Below are 18,957 nucleotides of genomic sequence, written 5' to 3' on the forward strand. Positions count from 1 at the left end.
GCAGGAGAATGTTTTTTTTTTTTATTATTATTATTTTTTTGGGCATTTTCGGCCTTTATTTTTGACAGGATAGATGAACCTGGGCCTGCTGCGTTGAGAATAAACCTCTATATATGGGCGCCTGCTCTACCAACTGAGCTATCTTGGCGCCTACAGGAGAATGTTTTTATTGTTTTTTTAATTCTATACTTTTATCATTAACACTGATGTCATTTGTTAAGTGGTATTTGATGTAAAATAAATGATAGTTTAAGTTACTAATACACACAAATTATTCAACAATTGACCTCTTTTGGCCTAAAATATGTATCTCTTTTGGCTGAAATGACACTTTCCTGATGGAATATAAGTTCAGGTTTCTGTAGCTCTCTTTGTTTTTTATTTGTTTGCCACAGGCAATACAGTACGTATAATACAGAAATCATGACAGAATGATATTCTCAACAGATGACCTGCATGTTTTTTGGAACTTATAGGAAACATAACTGTTTCAGTTTAAGTTTAATATGAGTTTAAGAGTAACGTCTGCCTCATCAGCAGCTAAATAAATTAGTTTACTTCCTTAGACTGACTTTCACCCAACGAATATTATTGGGAAACCAGAAGTTAGAACTCCTGGATGTCAGAGAGTTTTACATTTCTGATGGATTTGAACCAATGTGGCTTGGAGAACGGCTTCTCTAGACTATATATGTCTATTCAGAACAAATAGTTTATATTCATATCATATATGTAATGTCTAATATTAGTATGTTGTACTGTATTTTTCTTGTTTTTTGACAATGAAAAATTTATTTTTGGTTTTTATCATTGCAAACATGGTAGCATCCTGCTACATGTATACTCTTCACCTCTAGTATTCAGTAGAAGGTCTTTTAATAGTGAGTTTTGTTTTTGAAGGTTAGGCTTGGGCACAAAACCCACTTCCATCTATTACACAAACACAACCTTTGCCACCTTCAGTGCAAGGTGATTGATGATATCGCACACAACCAGATTCAGAACGACAAAAACATTTCTCTCTTTTGCCTTCAAACCAGTGTGAGATCTTTGTTCCTTGCTTGTCTCATTCAAAAGGAATGTGTATCTTAATTCCCATCAAAGCCCGCAAACCTGTTTGTGTCTGAGATTAGCCTTGGGCCTTTACCACGGAGCCAGGGTCCATTTGATGGTATGGCGTGCCCAAAAAAGTTTTGTTTGCCATCGCTGTCTGGATCTGCCTCACGCTGACAGTGGCCATGTGAAAGTGGGAGGATGTGAGCAAGAGCTTAGTGTGAATGGAACAAGAGATTTGAAAAATTCAGTTGGGATGAGGATACAGGAAATTCCAATAACACACTCCCCACATCTAACCTCCCCACCCTTGTCAGACAGAATGGAAAACGTATGTGTGTGTCAACAAACTGTGTTTACCGGGTGTGTTTTATTTCTTAGCCCGGCACTACATGCAGTGCAGACGGCAGCAAAGACAGCAGAGGCATTGATATCCACTCACCGGGATCCTGTTTGCTGCCTGACATGAGGTGCTAATGTCAGTGAGGCGATTATAAGTATGGACATTCTTTGGGATAGAAAGATAATGAGGAACAAGGAAAAGATGAAAAATAGAAATAAAAACAAGATTGAGTAAAACCTAAGGAACACATTGCTTTAGAGATCTAAAGTTACACCCTGACATTTTGAAGTTATTTTTCAACAAAGAAATTTGATCTTTTGTGTTTATGATCTTGGACTAATACTAGTGTACAAATGGTGACTTTTAGTTATACAACTGTCGATATAACTCCTTGGGGTTCAGCAGACAGTTGCCACTGCATAGATCCGTCTCCCTCCAGTCTTCCAGCTGCTCAGTATTATCCATTTCCAGATAGTTTAAACAGTGAAGGAAGAGGAGGGTTGAGAATAAACAGATTAGCGCAGTGAACATAATTCTGTGTTTTCATAAGACTTGTGTCTGTTCTTTGTCTCGGTTTGACCCACCCCAGTGGAATGAGCTCATGAATCGTCTTGTGTCACTCTGTTACTTGTCCAATCCCTCTTTGCAGAAATGATCCTTTATGCATAATGGCACCCTTTTATTGGTGTGGAAAACTGCTTTTGAGAAACTTTGGCTCAAAGGAGTAGAGTATTGATATGCACGCGAGTCATCTGGGTTGTGTCTCGTATGAGTAGTGATGTTCACTTAATCAATGCATTCTCATATGATATCTTACAAAATTACAGCCACCGACAACCGGTCATTTGACCAAGTTTAACCGACTGGTCACATGGCAGTTAAGTTTAGCCGACAAAAGGCGACTCTGAGCCGGGTACCGATTACTGTGAGGTGACGGTTGCGACAGCGTCCATAACAGCTAAGTTTAGACAAAAGGTGACTGTCTTGCGGCGAGGTCAGTTAAGTTAAGGCACCAAAACGACTAGTTACAGTTAGACACCAACTCTGCTCCCCCTGCTTGAAAGCCCTGTGTTTTATGACATCATCCATTGGACCAACGCTAATCCACAAAGTCATAACCCAGCAGGAGCAAATAAAAAAAAATGCATCTATAATGGCGTGCTTGAATGAAATCCTGAATAACAAACTTTTCCTGGGAAACACTGGGTTGTTTGGTTATAGTAGTGACTCATACGAGGAATAATACAATAGTTTATGATCATTCTGATCCTGTCAGGCAGGATCTGTTGCCCCAACGTAAGCTCTCTATTTATGGAAGGAGCCTGAGGGCATGCTCGGTCTCTTTCCTTTGGGTGCTGTCGGCAGCCTCTACCCACAAATGACACAGACCTTGTATATGCTATAGGAACATCTCTCTACTCTCAGTATCTCTCTTTTCCTCAATGCCCACCCCCACACCTCTATTTCTCCCCTGCCACCACTGTGTGTGTTTGTGTGTACTGTGTGTTCAGACTCTGCAGAGAAAGAATTTTTTACCGAGTCCCATTCTCAGCTAAGATAAGCTGATCTTTATAAGATATCAAGATAGCATTCAGCTACAAAAAAAACATTTTCTTACTCCTGTGGGGACATTAAGACTTTTTCCTTTTGTTAAAAACAAAACAAAAACAAAAACACAAGCAACCCAAGAATTCACATAAGCACAGCCCTGCATTACAGCACCTTTTCCACCTCATTGGCTGGCCTTTCCAGATGCTATCAATGAGCAGGTGATTTTGGTGCAGCCCATACATTCTGCATTGCAGAGGCATAGTCTGAATCACTAAATACAGCTTGTGGTGTAAGTATCTTTACATTGTTTTTAGATTATCTGCACCGACTGACTGCTGAAAGTGGAAAGTACTATAAATATAATGCATTCACCTTTCTAGAGGTAAAAAAAAAGAGTTTGATTAGTGTCATATATGGATTGTACTGTTTCTTGTCAAATAAATGATGCTCATTAAATGTAGTCTTCACTATCAGACCAACAGAAGATTGTGATTGAACACACACATACAGATGAGTGTTTCTGTGTCTCCTGCATGCTGAAATTGTAAAAGTTTTCCTTGGGACCATACAGTGATTCATTATTGAAGCATATCTTAGAGGAAAAAAAATGAAATAACTTCTCTCAATCCGTGGCTGTCTGTCTGAAGGTCTTTGCAATTTTAAGAGACGGCTCAGAAAGAAAATCCCATGCCCATCATCTTGTGGACAAGTCTATGACAGACCTAAGACATATAGAGAAATAACACTTCTGCACACATGCTACTGTAAGCTTTAGTAAAATTCCTTCTCTGTAGATAACCCCACTTTGTATCATGCCAGCTTCTCATTTGTACACTTAACCACACCTTACCTATTAACGTCTAGTTTGAACAACTGTAAAAAAGATAAGAAAAAAACAAAATACATCTACAGTACTTCCTAAATTATACTACTAATCGTAATTGTAGTAGTTCCAATTGCTCAGTGTTTTCCGAGCGTAGTTTTTGTACATAATGCTTTTGGATGGGAACACAAAAATTGAACTCTGACATAAAAAAAAACTAGCAAACAACAAGTTAAGCAAACAATTTGTAACAGTGAAAGATGTATACATTTTCTGTAGATTTTTTTTTACCACCACTGCTGCTGTTTTTTTGTTGCCAGGCAACAAATGCTGTCCCAGTGAGTACTTAGCAATTGCTTAGCAACACAGTTCCGCCCTAGTAATTAAAAAATTAAATCAGTGAGAGTTAAAAACTACTGTATACAGAGCTCAGTGCTGCAACTTTTTTGCATTACTTTAGTTGAATGCGGTGACTTGGCTGCAGAAGGCCTGCCACAATGAAGAATGGTCACAGAGCACTGATCCCACTCCCCACTGTCTCCATTCATATGCTAATCCAAACCCCCAGCACACCCACTAATTACTGATCCTCAATCCGCCAGTGGGTCCTGATTCTCCCCGCTGACCAGCAGACTCATTCAAGACCCCAAGGGAGGGACATCATTTATGTGATGTACTCACAGACATGAATCATGTTACAACTCGTGTTCAAGTTTGGAGCTTAACTCGCAATAAACCAGTAACCACTCTATCTTGAGTTGTTGGAACTAAGGATTGAAATCTGAACAAACTACTTAAAACATCTTCAAAAATATTTCAATAAGATTGTTCATTGTTTAGCTACTTTTACAAAATAACCAAGGGCAACAGCTCTGGTTTATTGGCATTTCTTTAAACCAATCACATTCGTCATGTGCTATGCTCTACACGGAGCTGCTGCAAAATAGCCTCGTGAGGTTGTTTTGGTAGAACGTGTACGTTCAAAAGTTGTTTTAGTCGTGCGAGAGAAAACTCGGGACAGAAAACTTGGACAGATAGTCTAGCTAGCTGTCTCAATTTACCCTGCAGATATCTGAGGAGCAGTTAACCATAGTCCTCATAAATCCACTGGAGTTAAAAATTCCAACACAAAGAAAGCGGAAGAAAACGGACATCGGCGAAAAGACATGCATCCGGCGGAATTTCACTGCGGCACCAGAGCAATCCCGCAAGTGGAATGTCGTGGATGTAGACTAGGTAAATGTGAACTTCTTGAGGAAAAACTCTGTCACATGTAGTTAGAGGCTCTAGGATATTTTTCGTTTTCATAAACACTCAACATTATTACTGATGTCTTTTCTTCAAACACCTTACCAACAAATATATAAAAAAAAAAACACCTACTTAATCAGCCAACATTAGTGTTGTGTTTTACCACTATGACCCACATTTGAATGTTCATCATATGTAATAGGGAAAACATCAGATTTCGTCGTGGTCATAGTTCAGTTATAAAAATCCTAGCACCACGGAGCGTCTCTCCTGCTGGGCTGCTGACAGCTGTCAGTCAAGGAGTCAATCACACTGGACAACAGTAGAGGAGGTTCTAGCATCGTCTGGTTCCAAAGTAGTTTAGCCAACTTTACTGACAGTCATCACCAAAGCTGAAGCGTCGGAGCAGCCAACAGATTTCAATTGCGCTGCCCTGCCTCACGCTATCTGCCTCACACTGTCTGCATCATGCTGTCTGCATCATGCTGCTGTCTGTTTCCATTATCCTTCTTTATCTCCATCCAGTTAGTTTTGTGGTGACGTTATTTTGAGGTAAGTTTACAGCCTACTATGCTCCTCTGCTTGCATTGCTCTGTGTACAATGACACAGCTTAAAAAAAAGGTTTAGGGGGCAGCCCTAGGCAAATGTGTATACCAACATGCAGTATATGTAGGTTTGCATGATCCATACTCCTGAGAAAAGACAAACAGTGTAAGGGTAGGATATAAGATATATAGATAGATAAAAACAAATCCACTTACACACTTAGATACTACAGCATCTTAATTACCCAGAAGGGTCCAAGAGACTTACGACACCTGACAAGAGATGAATTTCATTAGTGAACATCAAGTGACTTTGGGATTATTAGTCCCGTAGAGAGAGAGAGAGAGAGGGTGAGTGTGTGTGTGTGTGTGTGTGAGAGAGAATGAGTTTACAGTATGTGTGGTGTGTCTGTGCCTGCCCTCCCCTTTGACTAATGTATCATATGCAACAGCAGGGTCGTCTATAAATAACAACATGATGTTCATTTACTGAGGAGGAGGGGTGACTTGTGTCTGGGCAGATGGATGAACGGGGAGTGTGTGTGTGTGTGTGTGTGTGTGTGTGTGTGTGTGTGTGTGTGTGTGTGTGTGTGTGTGTCTGTGTGTGTGTGTGTGTCTGTGTGTGTGTGTGTTGTTCTCCATCCCCTTGCTTGCATACTGTTTCGGACATTCAGGTTTTATTTGAGACAACAGTGTGGAATATTACGCCCGCACACTAACAGAATAACTGAGGCAACAGCAACATTTTCTGGGAGTACACAGCAGTTGCTTGCTTCCTTGTGTAGTGTGGTCCGATCTGTGCTTAGTACATGCAGGATGGGTTGGGGTCTGACTTCACATAACCCTGGGAAACAATAACAACTCAGCTGTACTGCGGAATGAGTGGGCATGTTTTGACAGCCGAATGTTAGATTATAGCTGAGAAATGCAGGATTAAGTAGGGGTGTGGGGTGAGAACTGGGGTAGTTTCCTCAGCCCTGGAGAGAAGATGACTCTACAGACTAGGTAATTATAAGTGCTTATTTTTTCAACCAACAATTAAGAGTCTATACTGTCAAAAGTTTTTCCTGGGCTGTGAGATTGGATACCGAGAACAGACTCTAGCATTCATTGATGTAGCAGTATGGTATATCCAGCTTGTCAACTAGAAGTCCTGGGCTCAAGCTCCCTGTCCTGCACAAGTGTCCTAGTGTCCTAACCGGAAAGGTAGTCTCTACCAGCTCTATGGATAATGATTTGTAGCTGACCCTGTTGTTTGTGGAGGAGAAATTCAGCTTTTCAGCTTGCAACTCTTCTCCTTTAAAAGTGTATACCAAGATCCATGTTTTGAACCTGCATTAAAAGATTTTTTTGGTCATTTTGGGGCAGCACAACAAGCTGTTAACACAACATAAACATATTTTCACATTATTTAAATTACAGTTGCCTATTTAGTCACCCATCAGATGCAGAGAAACGGAAGCATTAATTAGTAGTTTGTGCTAGCCTGTTGTGCAGGACATGTACTCTTCAGTGGGTTTATCAGAGCTTTTTTACTGAAAAAAAACTGCCTGATGATGCACCATAGGCCTATAGTATTTCAAATGAATCTGAATGTAGATACAAAAAAAAAAAAATCCTCTAAGCCCTGTTTGTATCTGATACATATTGACAAACATGTTAATTCTCTGTCAGCTCTACAGTCTTAGGAAGGAGCTACTTTGTATTCATCACAAGGCTTTTCTATTCTATAAGCTTCTAGTATCCATCTGTCTCTTATTTGATTTATGGTTATATTTGACATTTGGAATGTCATTGTCTTGCAATGCTTCAACTACAATAAAAGCAACAGTTTCCACATCCTTGCTGCAGATACTTAATAATAATAATAATAATAATAATAATAATAATAATACGTTTTATTTGGCGGACACCTAGATACACAAGGACATCTTACATGTTTAAGAGGGCATAAAAGAAGAAAATACAATAGAATACATTTTAGAATACATTAGAATACATACAGCTTCATAGAAATACATTTAACAAAATAGACAACAGAGGAGGGTTTCTATGGTGATGCAGTACTATGAAGACTTAGAGATTAAAAGCTTTCTTAAAAAGGTAGGTCTTTAACATTTTTTAAATTAATTGACTGTGTCTGCCTGTCGAATGTGGGAGGGGAGGGCATACTTTCTACATAACTCTCTGTGGTGCTGCAAAGGTGCATAAGGAGCCTTAATGTTCCATTCACTGTGAGTGACTAGCTTTATCTGTAAACAGGTGGCAGTCACTGTCTGCTGCCTGTATTTTCACTCTTCTTTAAAGAAAGGAAAAGGGAAAATCAGAACAGAACTTAGGAAGGGTTGTATATAACATATACTAAAAGAGTTACATTGTAGAGCACATCCTTTGAGGTGTGATGGCAGCTATCTGTACGTTTAGAGAAATGGTTTGTTTCACCAGCCTGACTGGGTCCAGTTAGGAAAAATGAGTGAGCAAAATTTTCCCGTTTCCCAAATTGAATGGGGGAAAAGCACATGCTTGCATTCTACTAAACTAAATTGGACTTCCCCAAATATTCTTAGTATAATAATGAGCATCCTTTTGGTTTTGATCATTATCCTCTGGGCTGCAACTAACAACTATTTTCATTATCTATTAATATTTTGATGGATGTTTTTGGTAATCGTTTCTTCAATTACATTAGAAAATAGCACAATTTCTCAGAGCCCACACTGAACAAAATTGCTCGTTTTATTCATCCAAAACCAAAAGATATTTAATTTCCAATTACATAAATCCCATAAAAGCAGCAAATTCCCACATTTGAGAGGCTGGAATGATTTTTTTGTAGATCGACTTATCAACTAATCACATAAACATTGTTGTGGTTATAATGAACCTCAAAATGTTCAATTTTAGAAGAAGCAGAGCTTTAAAAATGCACCTGTAATACTGCAATAAAAGCTTTGTTTGCATAACTATTATTGTTTTCTCCCAACAACTGCTTCTTTCTCAATCTAATGATTTCCTTACCTTTGTCCATTAGTCCATGTAGGGAGGTGCATGCATTGTACACAGACAAAGAAAGAGGAAAAGCTGCAGTTTTTCACTGAAGACAGTTTTCACAGGCTTAGTGAAATATCTTGTGTGTCAGTTCAGTCTAACACACAAAACCTTACAGCATTATCTTGTGAAGACAGCTGTGCTGAAGACCTCTGACTTCCATGTGCTCATGTGGTCTAGCTCACTCCTCCCCCCCCTGACTTTCTCTGCAAATGGTACAGTCCATTTAAAAAGGTGCTTGTCATCTCTCAATGCTCTGTGTCCTTTCAACAGTCAGCTGCAGGGAGCACATTTCACAGGGGCAGTGCTGGCTCTCTAACACACACACACACACACACACACACACACTCATACACACACACACACTCACATGCTGTTTCGGAACTCTCTGACACACACAGGCATGCTTGCGCACTGACAAGCTCACACCACACATACACCATCTCCAAAGCGTACACTACTTATAGCAGATACACATTCCCCTGAGCTGGATACCTCTGTTTAAGGGAAAGGACAAACTGCTTTGAGGATTTAACTTCCTTATATAAAGGGAACGAGAACAGACAGAAAAGGAGAAAGAGGAAGGATTTATTTGGGGACACCGTCCTTCACAGGAGATGTACAACTTCTCAGCATGACACCTTGTCTGGATTCCACTCTCTTCCTCAGGCAAAAATCCTGAAAATGATGGATGACAACAAGCAGTTGGCACAGCGCATTGATGGGGCCATTCAGTCCGCCAGCCAGGAGGTGACCAACCTGCGGTCAGAGCTGAGCGCCACCAGCCGCAGACTGGCCGAGCTGGGGGCAACCGATTCTGCCAGCGTGCTTGAGACCCTGCAGCACAACCACAATGGTAGGAGAGCCGCTCGGAGAGTGGAGTGCGACTAACTGTCTGTTGAGAAGCTGTGAACATGTGGACACTCTGATGCAGCTGTGTATCATCTTGCTATGTGTGCACGTGTGTTTCTGCATGTCATGGATAATGTCCAAGAGTGAGTTGAAAAATCCTCCACTCATGCCTTCACCCATGAAAATAAGTGCATATTTTAAAGTCAGTGAGTGAGTGGATGAGTTAAACAAAAGAGGTGAGGGGTTTCTGCTGGCTTGTGTCCACTTTCAGTTCTCCTACAAATCCCCTCTCATGTTGAATAATTAACCTCCTGAACCTTTAAGAGGGGGGTAGTGCTGCACTTTAGTAAGGGAAGAGTGGGTAAAGTTACAACCTCTTTTCACTCTGTCTGCTAGTTCATTCGGTTCTTCCTAACTGGGCAATGGATCTGTGTCTCTTGAGGAGGAAGGGAAAAGGGGGCTGGTTTTAGGGTTGCTGTGGGTTACTGTTACCGAGAGCTGTTTGAATGGCTGCCCAGTCTGTAGAATGCTGTCCTCTGTGTGTGTGTGTGTGTGTGTGTGTGTGTGTGTGTGTGTGTGTGTGTGTGTGTGGGTGGGTTGGTTCTGCAGCTGGTCTGTTTGCCCTTTTCCAACACTGATTGACATATAGATAGGTAACAGATGTTTGTTTTTGCATTTGTGTACATGCATAAGCATGGATAGCTGCAATATCATGTGTGGGTATGTGTGCCCATGCTGTCATGTCCTTTCAACTTCTGGCACACACACTCTCACACTGGTACAGTGAGCTGTCTGATAGAATACGTTATCTCTTGGCTTTGGGCACTCAGCTTTAAAAACCACATACATGTATCTCTCAGATACTTCCGAGATCAAGATTAGAAAAAGGTCTGCTGTATTTCCTATCTTACGTTCACAAGGAAACATTTGTTGGCTAACTCTCCCTTTACAATGACAAAGAGTCATTTAGTCCTCAATTGACCTCTGTAGTGTTTTTTTCAAAGAGGAAAGTGTGAACGCAGGCTGCCTTACACAGCTGGTCAGGAACAGTTTGGTCATGTGTCAGCATTGTTTTCAATGGACTGCCCCTGTCGCTTTGTTTTTCAGTTATTTCTTTCTGCGTGTGTGTGTGTGTGTGTTTGTGTGTGTGTGTGCGTGCGCTTTGCGGTATCCCTATAACCCCCATGCACGCTCACACTCCTGCTGTTTCCATAGCTGTGTTTGTGCCAGTGTGAGTGACGATAAGAATTCCTCTGGGAGGGTTTGAGCACTGATGTCATTGTCCCTTGTGGCTGCCTCTCTGCTCAGCTGAAATGATGCCTGAGGTATGTATGTTCAGTGGTGGAATCACATTTATCTGTAGAGAAGATTCATAAAACTCACATAACTAACATCACCGAAAAAGACAGAAAAAAACACTTTCTGACAGGTCGATTCTTAAAATGTTTCTGAAATTATACATATTAAGAAATGTACACCTATCTGTAGATCTCTCTCAAGATGGATTTTTTCAGACATAATTGTCTTGAAATACAAGGCTAAGTGGTTCTGAGTCCCCTTTTTTTTAACATCAAAAATGACACACGCACACGTCCTTTTGATACTGAAGATTATGGTTGCTGATTCCTGCCTTTGTTTGGCCTGTATATCTTCCCACTGTCATTGTGTACCTGTCAATAAGTCTTTTTTCCGCTTCACACCCACCTCTCACTGTCTATTTCAGCCCCCTTTCTCTCCTCCGAGCTGTTCTTTACAAGCCCAGGGTGTATAATAGAAACGGCTGGGGATAGTGGGATTAGGTAATTTATCACCAGTGGCTGTGTTGTGAAGGGAGGTGTGTGCTAAGGGTCGCTGGTTCATTGCACAGCCGGCAGAGTGGGAGTCCTGCGGGAAGCTGTGCTGTGGGTGCTACCTGGCACTTCGCTACCAGCAGCACTAACCCTACTAGCAGGCTAGCTTACTTTAATTGCATTTCTACTGCCTGGGGGGGGGGGGGTTCACATTTGCATGTTAAATTCATCCAAGCAAGTGCAAACGTGATAAATGGGAGTACTGGTCGTTTCTAAAACATATACACACACAATATCTCTCTCCCTCTCTCTCTTAAACATCTTACACCTTGTCTATTCTCTGAGCTCAATAGTATCCTCATGTGGTAGTTCATGAGCTTCCCCCTAGACTTAAATGGACTACATTTAGCTTCGCTGTGGCGCTATGGGGGCTGCTTATATAGAGAAATGCTGAGCAGCCATAAAACTGGCTCAAAACTTCTGCCTGTGGCCCCAATTCGTGCCGTTCTCATTTTCTCTTTGTATATGGGAGAGAATGTCACGTCCAGCTCCTCTCTGGAAATTGGAAGAGTGAATGAGAAGCCCATTCTAGTGCTCATTCTGCCATATATCTGCCATAAATGTCTTATAGCTAGATGTACTTTTGAGGTGTCTTTCATTTTACTTTTGTAATGTAACATTTTCAGTAATGGCTGTAGTGGGACAAAAACATACGAAATAGGCTGTAAGAAGCTTTTCATTCAAATTGTGTCAGAGTTAGAATGAAATGCTTCTTACAGCCTATTTCATAGAGGTGCATACAGGTGAAAAAAAACTGTTCTATCTGCAGTCTCTAGTTTGTGTATGACTCACATAGTCAAACCACAATTACGCACGCCAGATCCACTGTGGTTACCTTGATTAAATCAGGTGTAAAACTGGTTGTTATTTCTTTGTATTCTACAGTCTACTCAACAGGATTGTAAGAGATGGTGACATCTCCAGCACGCATTAGGCCTGTGGCTATGATGAACCACATGCTGCTGTAGAGCAGAAATATGACTGCTGAACAAATTGTTTTGGTTAAGAATTTGCTATTAATAAGACATTTATAAAAATAATGAAATTCACAAATACTGTCGTTTTTTTTTTTTAAAAACATTATTTTACACCATTATTACCTAGCTGTGTCAGATTTACAGATACACTTTTAAATGTTATGATTATCTGTTTTTGTGTTAAGCACTTTGTGTTGCATTTTATGCATGAATAGTGCTATATAAATAATAATATTATTATTATTTGGACCGACAGATTTGGACATATCTTAAACACAGTAATCAGCAATTTGACAATTTGCTGCATCTCACAGTGTTTATCAGCAGATGAAATGTACTACGTTGTCATGGAGATGCCTTGGTTGCCATGATATGTCATGTCACGAGTTTAATCACTCCTTTCAGACCTGCTCAATATACATTAAAATGCATAAATCTATAATAATAGATACACATTAAGTGTTCATGTTCTCATTTTTTTCAATTAAAGGTGAATTTACCAGGCTGTAATAGCATCCATATGCTAATGAAGATCGCTTGGCTCTGCTTGTGGCAAACATTTACTGCTATATACAATACTGTGTTTAATACGGTTACAATTCCAACCCATAAATCCACACTTTATCATGATAAATGTTTAGTTTAAGGCCTATTCTGCTGAAAACATGGGAAATTATGACTCGTGGTGAGGATAAGAATACATTGTTGTGCATTAATGATAATTTAACCAATGCTCTTTGCATAAACAACATCCATTCTCAATATGAATTGCTGTTTTCCGTAAACTTGTTGAACTTGTGCTATTCATACACTGGCTAATGTACAGTGTCTGTGTCAACTTGAAATTATGTCACCAGGACACATGACATATAAAATCCTTGACCGACAAAAAAGAGTGTAGAGTTGTAACAAAGCGGGCTTTCAGTCTGTTATACAGTCATAACATATATAAACATATACAAGAATCTTTTTAATGTAAAGTGCACTGATGAATGGATATACATTCACCTAAATGATTATTAGGAACACCTGTAAGATTTCTCGTTAATGCAATTATCTAATCAACCAATCACATGGCAGCTGCTCGTCCAGGTCTAGACATCTCCTGAACTCCAAACTTAATGTCAGAATGGGAACGAAAGGTGATCTAAGCAACTTTGAGCGTGGCATGGTGGTTGGTGCCAGACGGGCTGGTTTGAGAATTTCACAATCTGCTCTGTTACTGGGATTTTCACACACAACCATTTCTAGGGATTACAAAGAATGGTCTGAAAAAGCAAAAACATCCAGTATGCGGCAGTCCTGTGGGCGAAAATGCCTTGTTGATGCTAGAGGTCAGAGGAGAATGGGCCGACTGATTCCAGCTGATAGAAGATTTGACTCAAATAACCACTCGTTACAACCGAGGTATACAGCAAAGCATTTGTGAAGCCACAACACGAACAACCTTGAGGCGGATGGACTACACCAGCAGAAGACCCCACCGGGTATCACTCATCTCCACTAAAAATAGGAAAATGAGGCTACAATTTGCACGAGCTCACCAAAATTGGAAAGTTGAAGACTGTAAAAATGTTGCCTGGTCTGATGAGTCTCGATTTTTGTAGAGACATTCAAATGGTAGAGTCAGAATTTGGCGTAAACAGAATGAGAACATGGCTCCGTCATGCCTTGTTACCATTGGGCAGGCTGGTGGTGGTGGTGTAATGGTGTGGGGGATGTTTTCTTGGCACACTTTAGGCCCCTTAGTAGCAATTGGGCATTGTTTAAATGCCACAGCCTACCTGAGCATTGTTTCTGACCATGTCCATCCTTTTATGACCACCATGTACCCATCCTCTGATGGCTACTTCCAGCAGGATAATGCACCATGTCACAAAGCTCGAATCATTTCAAATTGGTTTCTTGAACATGACAATGAGTTCACCGTACTAAAATGGCCCCCACAGTCACCAGATCTCAACCCAATAGAACATCTTTGGGATGTGGTGGAACAGGAGCTTCATGCCCTGGATGTGCATCCCACAAATCTCCATCAACTGCAAGATGCTATCCTATCAATATGTGCCTAATAATCCTTTAGGTGAGTGTAGTCCTTGAAGGGTAAAAGTAAAGTGACACGAAATTGGGCAACAGACAGAGAAGGATAGAAGGATGACATGCAACATGCACAGGTCCATTGCTGGATTCAAACCAGGAACATCGTGATTACGTGTTTTCTTTTTTTGCAAATTATAATAATAATACTACATTTTGTTTATTTTGACTATGTCTCAGTGCTTAATTTACCATACAACCAATGGTCTAGACAGCTTTTTTATTTTTTAACATAGTTTATTTAAGTTTTGTTACAACAAATTAACAGTTCACCATGAGGACACGTTGGGCTTGTATATACCCACCCCCCTTCACCCACCTGTGGAAACATCAGAGGGTAATCAACTTAAGCAATGTTGAAAATAATAACAACAGTAAAGAAATAAGTAAATAAAATAAGATAACAAAAGTAAATAAACAAACCAAGATCTACAAAACATGGACTCAAGTTATTTACGTTGGTGTCCGGGGGACCGACATGCAAAGGGACAGCACAGGGAATAAAAAAGGTCAATAAACAATGCCATGATATAATCAACAGACAATTCAGTACTACACGTCCAACACTGCTAGCTGCATGTACCATAATCTTCACTCAGCTATAAAGTCATTAGGGGCTAAAGCATCAAGACGACTAAGGAAAGGTTGCCATATCAACATAAATTTGTCAGCTGACCCCTGGTTTAGACAGCTTTTAAAAGTTGTAAAACCTTTTGGTCAGCTCCTCTTTTGTATTTTTTTCCCCCCCAAACACGGTGACAAGTAGAAGTAAACAGAAGTAAATTGACCTACTTGATATACTTACTCGTGTTTAGAAACCGTGTTAACTTGTGTTAACTCCATGCTTACCTGAATGTCACTTATGACTTCTCCAGAGCTTACTTTGGGTCTGAGTGTGAGAATATGGCGATACTGTTATTAATGCAAGTTTTTGAATAAAGCTTTGGATATTTTTCTGCAGCTGATTGTATTCTAACCACCTCTCTTGGGGGATGATACTGTTTATTTATTCAGCATTCAAAGTTTATGAGAGGTCAGTTCTATTGCGTATAATGACTCATCCATTCTTGTAGTTGAGAGTATTTGAGATAAGCGTGGTTGGTCAAGCATTCACAAGGCTATTGACTACATTACTGCCTAAACACAAAGGGCATGCATTTCTATCTGAACCTCATTAAAAGGTTTTACACAATGTCTGGGTAATGATTTGAGTTAAACACAGATTTTATCCTTGTGATAATTAAAAACACAAAAATATATTAATCTTCAAGGAGGGGTTATCCAGAAGCTCAAGAATGAGTTAGGCCTATTATATCATTTAGCATGGATGATTTGCTGTCTCTATACATCTTTAATGAGCAGACAGTCTCTGCATGTTAAATTGCTACTGAGACTAGTGTGGTGGTGTTCTGTAATTCTGTTCACGAAAAGCCTACTTGGCCATTGACATTAGATATTAAACAGGATTAAGAATATCGGGAGGCTATTTGCTTAAAAAGTAGCTTAGAGGTGAAGAGAAGGGCAAAGTAGACATGACAAGACTACTCATGCTTTTACTATTAGCCAGGGCTTGAAGGAGCCAGTTCACCAAACCAGCATCTGCACAGCAGGTCGTATTTGGTTTAACCTCTATTTCACAAGCACCTTAAAGTAGGACAGCCCACACCTCTCTCAGACTGGCCCCACCTGCAGTCTCCAGATCGATGCAGTATTGTGATGGCTGGGCATTCATCAATATAGGACTTTGAAAGCGAAAGTGAGAGGCTAAGCTTTTCTCTACCAGCTGTGTGGCAGAACCAATTGGCATCTTAAAACACATTTCTGCATCCTCCTTGTATTCTTAAGTACCAGACAGTTCAAAAACTGCTACAGAAATGTCACACATTGTGGCTTGGTTGGCTCAGTTGGTAGAGCAGGCGCACATATACTGAGAGGTTTATGCCTCGACGCAGAGGTCCAGGGTTCGTGTCCGACCTGTGACAATTTCCTGCATGTCTTCCCCCCCCTTTCTCACCTAACTGTCCTATCAATTAAAGGCGTAAAAGCCCAAAAATAATCTTAAAAAATAAAATAAAAAAAGTTCCACATCCCTCTGTTTCACTTGCTGTGGAACAACACTCACTGTCTGCCTGTTCCCAACATTGATTTTCCTGGTATCACTCCTCACGTGTGGCATTTTAGTAAAATGACTTTCCTCCGTGGTTACAATTTTTATGCGTGCATTCAGATCCTCTCTGCTCAGTGGGGCTGCTGTCATTCTGTGTACAGCGTTAACATTCAATTTTCAGTAAATTTGAGAGACTACTTGCACCATAAATGCTTCATTAACATTGAGAAGAGCTTGGAAATTAGTATTCCTGCAGTATGCACACAACATGTAGACACATGTCACGTATACGTCTAATTCTCACCATAACAATCACATGTATATACAGCACTTACTAACTAGTAATCTACATGGAACATGCAGCGATCAATTTTGTTCCACAACTCGTTTCTTTAACACGTAGAGGATCATCCCAGACCTACTTATTTATCTGCAAAACTGTTTTTACATTTAATTTCGAAGTCAATATAAAATAAATAAGAATGCAGGTTGTCTCTCCTCAAAGGCCCAACTGTTTTAGACTCACCATTAATTCCTGATTTACATTTTATGAAATAAAGACAGGATTTACATTATTTGGAAAGACACTTTTATGTCTCAGCTATTTGAAAATGTCAACAGGCTTTCACTAATGTTCTACCCTCTTGAATTAGGGTAATGTATGCAAAAAGGGGTCTTTGGTATGCATTTTTCCAGAGTTGCTTCAAATATCACTGCCTTCTTGTTAAGAGTACGATTTGAGTGCTTGGTTAGTCACATTATACTGCACTCATGTTTATAAACACATCAATAGTCCTGGAAATATATTGTACCATAACAAATCATAATTATTTCAGTATATTTCAGAGGCTTTCAGTCTGGTATGCAGTCATAATATATAAACATAAACCACAATCTTTATAATGGAAAGAGTGCAGCTGAATGGGAACGTGATGTCTTCGTCAAAAGGTTTTCTTGCTCACCAACCTGCATGTTGGACATGACATGAAATCGCGTTGTGCCTTTTGTGTATGTTTCATTAGCCTAGAAATCTAGACGCACCCTTGCGGCAGCAAATGTAGTTTGCTGCCAGGGTCAGTCTAGCAACTCTCCGTTGGCTTGCGAGCTGGAAAAACCAAACTCTGGCCGGGCCAATTACATCGTGTATAGAGTCAGTGGGCGAGCTTATGGCTGCTGCTGCTGGCAGACAGCGGTCTTTCGAATCAGCTTTGGCCGCAACTCTGAAAGACTTGGAGTTAAGATTTCCTTTGAGAAAAGAACAAAGAACGGCACTGAAGTCATTCTTAAAAGGGAAGATGTGTTCAGAGTTTTGCCGACCGGATACGGCAAAAGTTAAATCTATCAACTAGCTCCGCTACCTTCTTCGTTGCTCTGCTTAGTTGTAGCGCTATCCTATTGTGTGCAGTGGGAATTTGAAAGACAACTCGGATTGAGCGCTGCCAATGGTGAGTATCAACATCTTGATGTGGATCTGGCTTGTCAGGCTAATGTTTCATAGTAAAGTGACAGACTGGGAAGAATAGAAGCCAAGGATGACAATTCTACATAGGTCCCCTGCTGGATTCAAACCAGGAACATGGTGGTTACATGTTTTCTTTATAGCAAATTATAAAAATAATACTACATTTAGTTTATTTTGACTATGTCTCAGTGCTTAATTTACCGTACTATTATAATATCTAATGCTGTAGACAACTTTTAGAAGTTGTAAAACCTTTTTTGTCAGCTACTCTTTTGTATTCTATTCCCAGAGAAGTGGAAGTTGAAGTAAGCACTGTAAATTGACCTACTTGATATACTTTCTGAGTGTTTAGCAACTTGTTTGCTATATATACAGTACACCTAGTTATCAATAATATATCACTACCTCAACTAAATATTTGATACATAAAAACATTTTCGGAAACCAAGCTGTGTGTTTTCTTTTATATGTTTTATTTAGAGTTGCTTAAATTTCTGAACACATTTCCAGATGAAGCACTGAACATTCGATCACTGCCTTTGCTGCATCAACCGAGAAGTGCAAAAATATCATTTCCACCATTATCTTCCTTTATCGTTAAGTTGTGGTCATGTCAAAATCCTAGCAGAGGCATTCATGTGTAGAATGTCCTCACATAGATTATAGGTTTTTCCATAAATTGCATGTCCTGCTGTCTTTTTGACAATGTCTGGAAAACTGGACATTTTGCAACACGCCATTATCCTTCATACCCTTTCACACTCCCTGTCATTGATTTGATGATGAGGGATAGGTGTAAAGCTGCTGTCACTCACACAGGCATTTGGTGTAGAATGCTAGCTGGTTGACTGAAAAACAAAGAAACAAAAAAGACAGGAAAGATATAACAGGGGTAATGCAGTCGTAAAAGACTGCAATCAATTACCTCAAGCTGTGAAAATGGCACCAAATCTCATTAGTGTTTTTTTGTAGATGGAGATGGCTTGAGTCCCTTTCT

General features: G+C 40.0%; 1 protein-coding gene across 2 annotated transcripts in view; it reads left to right on the forward strand.

Annotated features, from left to right (window-relative positions):
- The window catches only part of kazna (kazrin, periplakin interacting protein a), a 193,094-nt gene that overhangs the window by 62,472 nt on the left and 111,665 nt on the right, over positions 1–18,957 (forward strand). For both annotated transcript variants that reach the window (XM_031286147.2, XM_031286148.2), the window contains exon 3: positions 9,285–9,471. In XM_031286147.2, coding sequence (XP_031142007.1) covers positions 9,285–9,471 — 187 coding nt within the window. The remainder of the gene's footprint in view (positions 1–9,284; positions 9,472–18,957) is intronic.

The sequence above is a fragment of the Sander lucioperca genome, chromosome 12 (genome assembly GCF_008315115.2).
Source record: "Sander lucioperca isolate FBNREF2018 chromosome 12, SLUC_FBN_1.2, whole genome shotgun sequence".
Taxonomy (NCBI): domain Eukaryota; kingdom Metazoa; phylum Chordata; class Actinopteri; order Perciformes; family Percidae; genus Sander; species Sander lucioperca.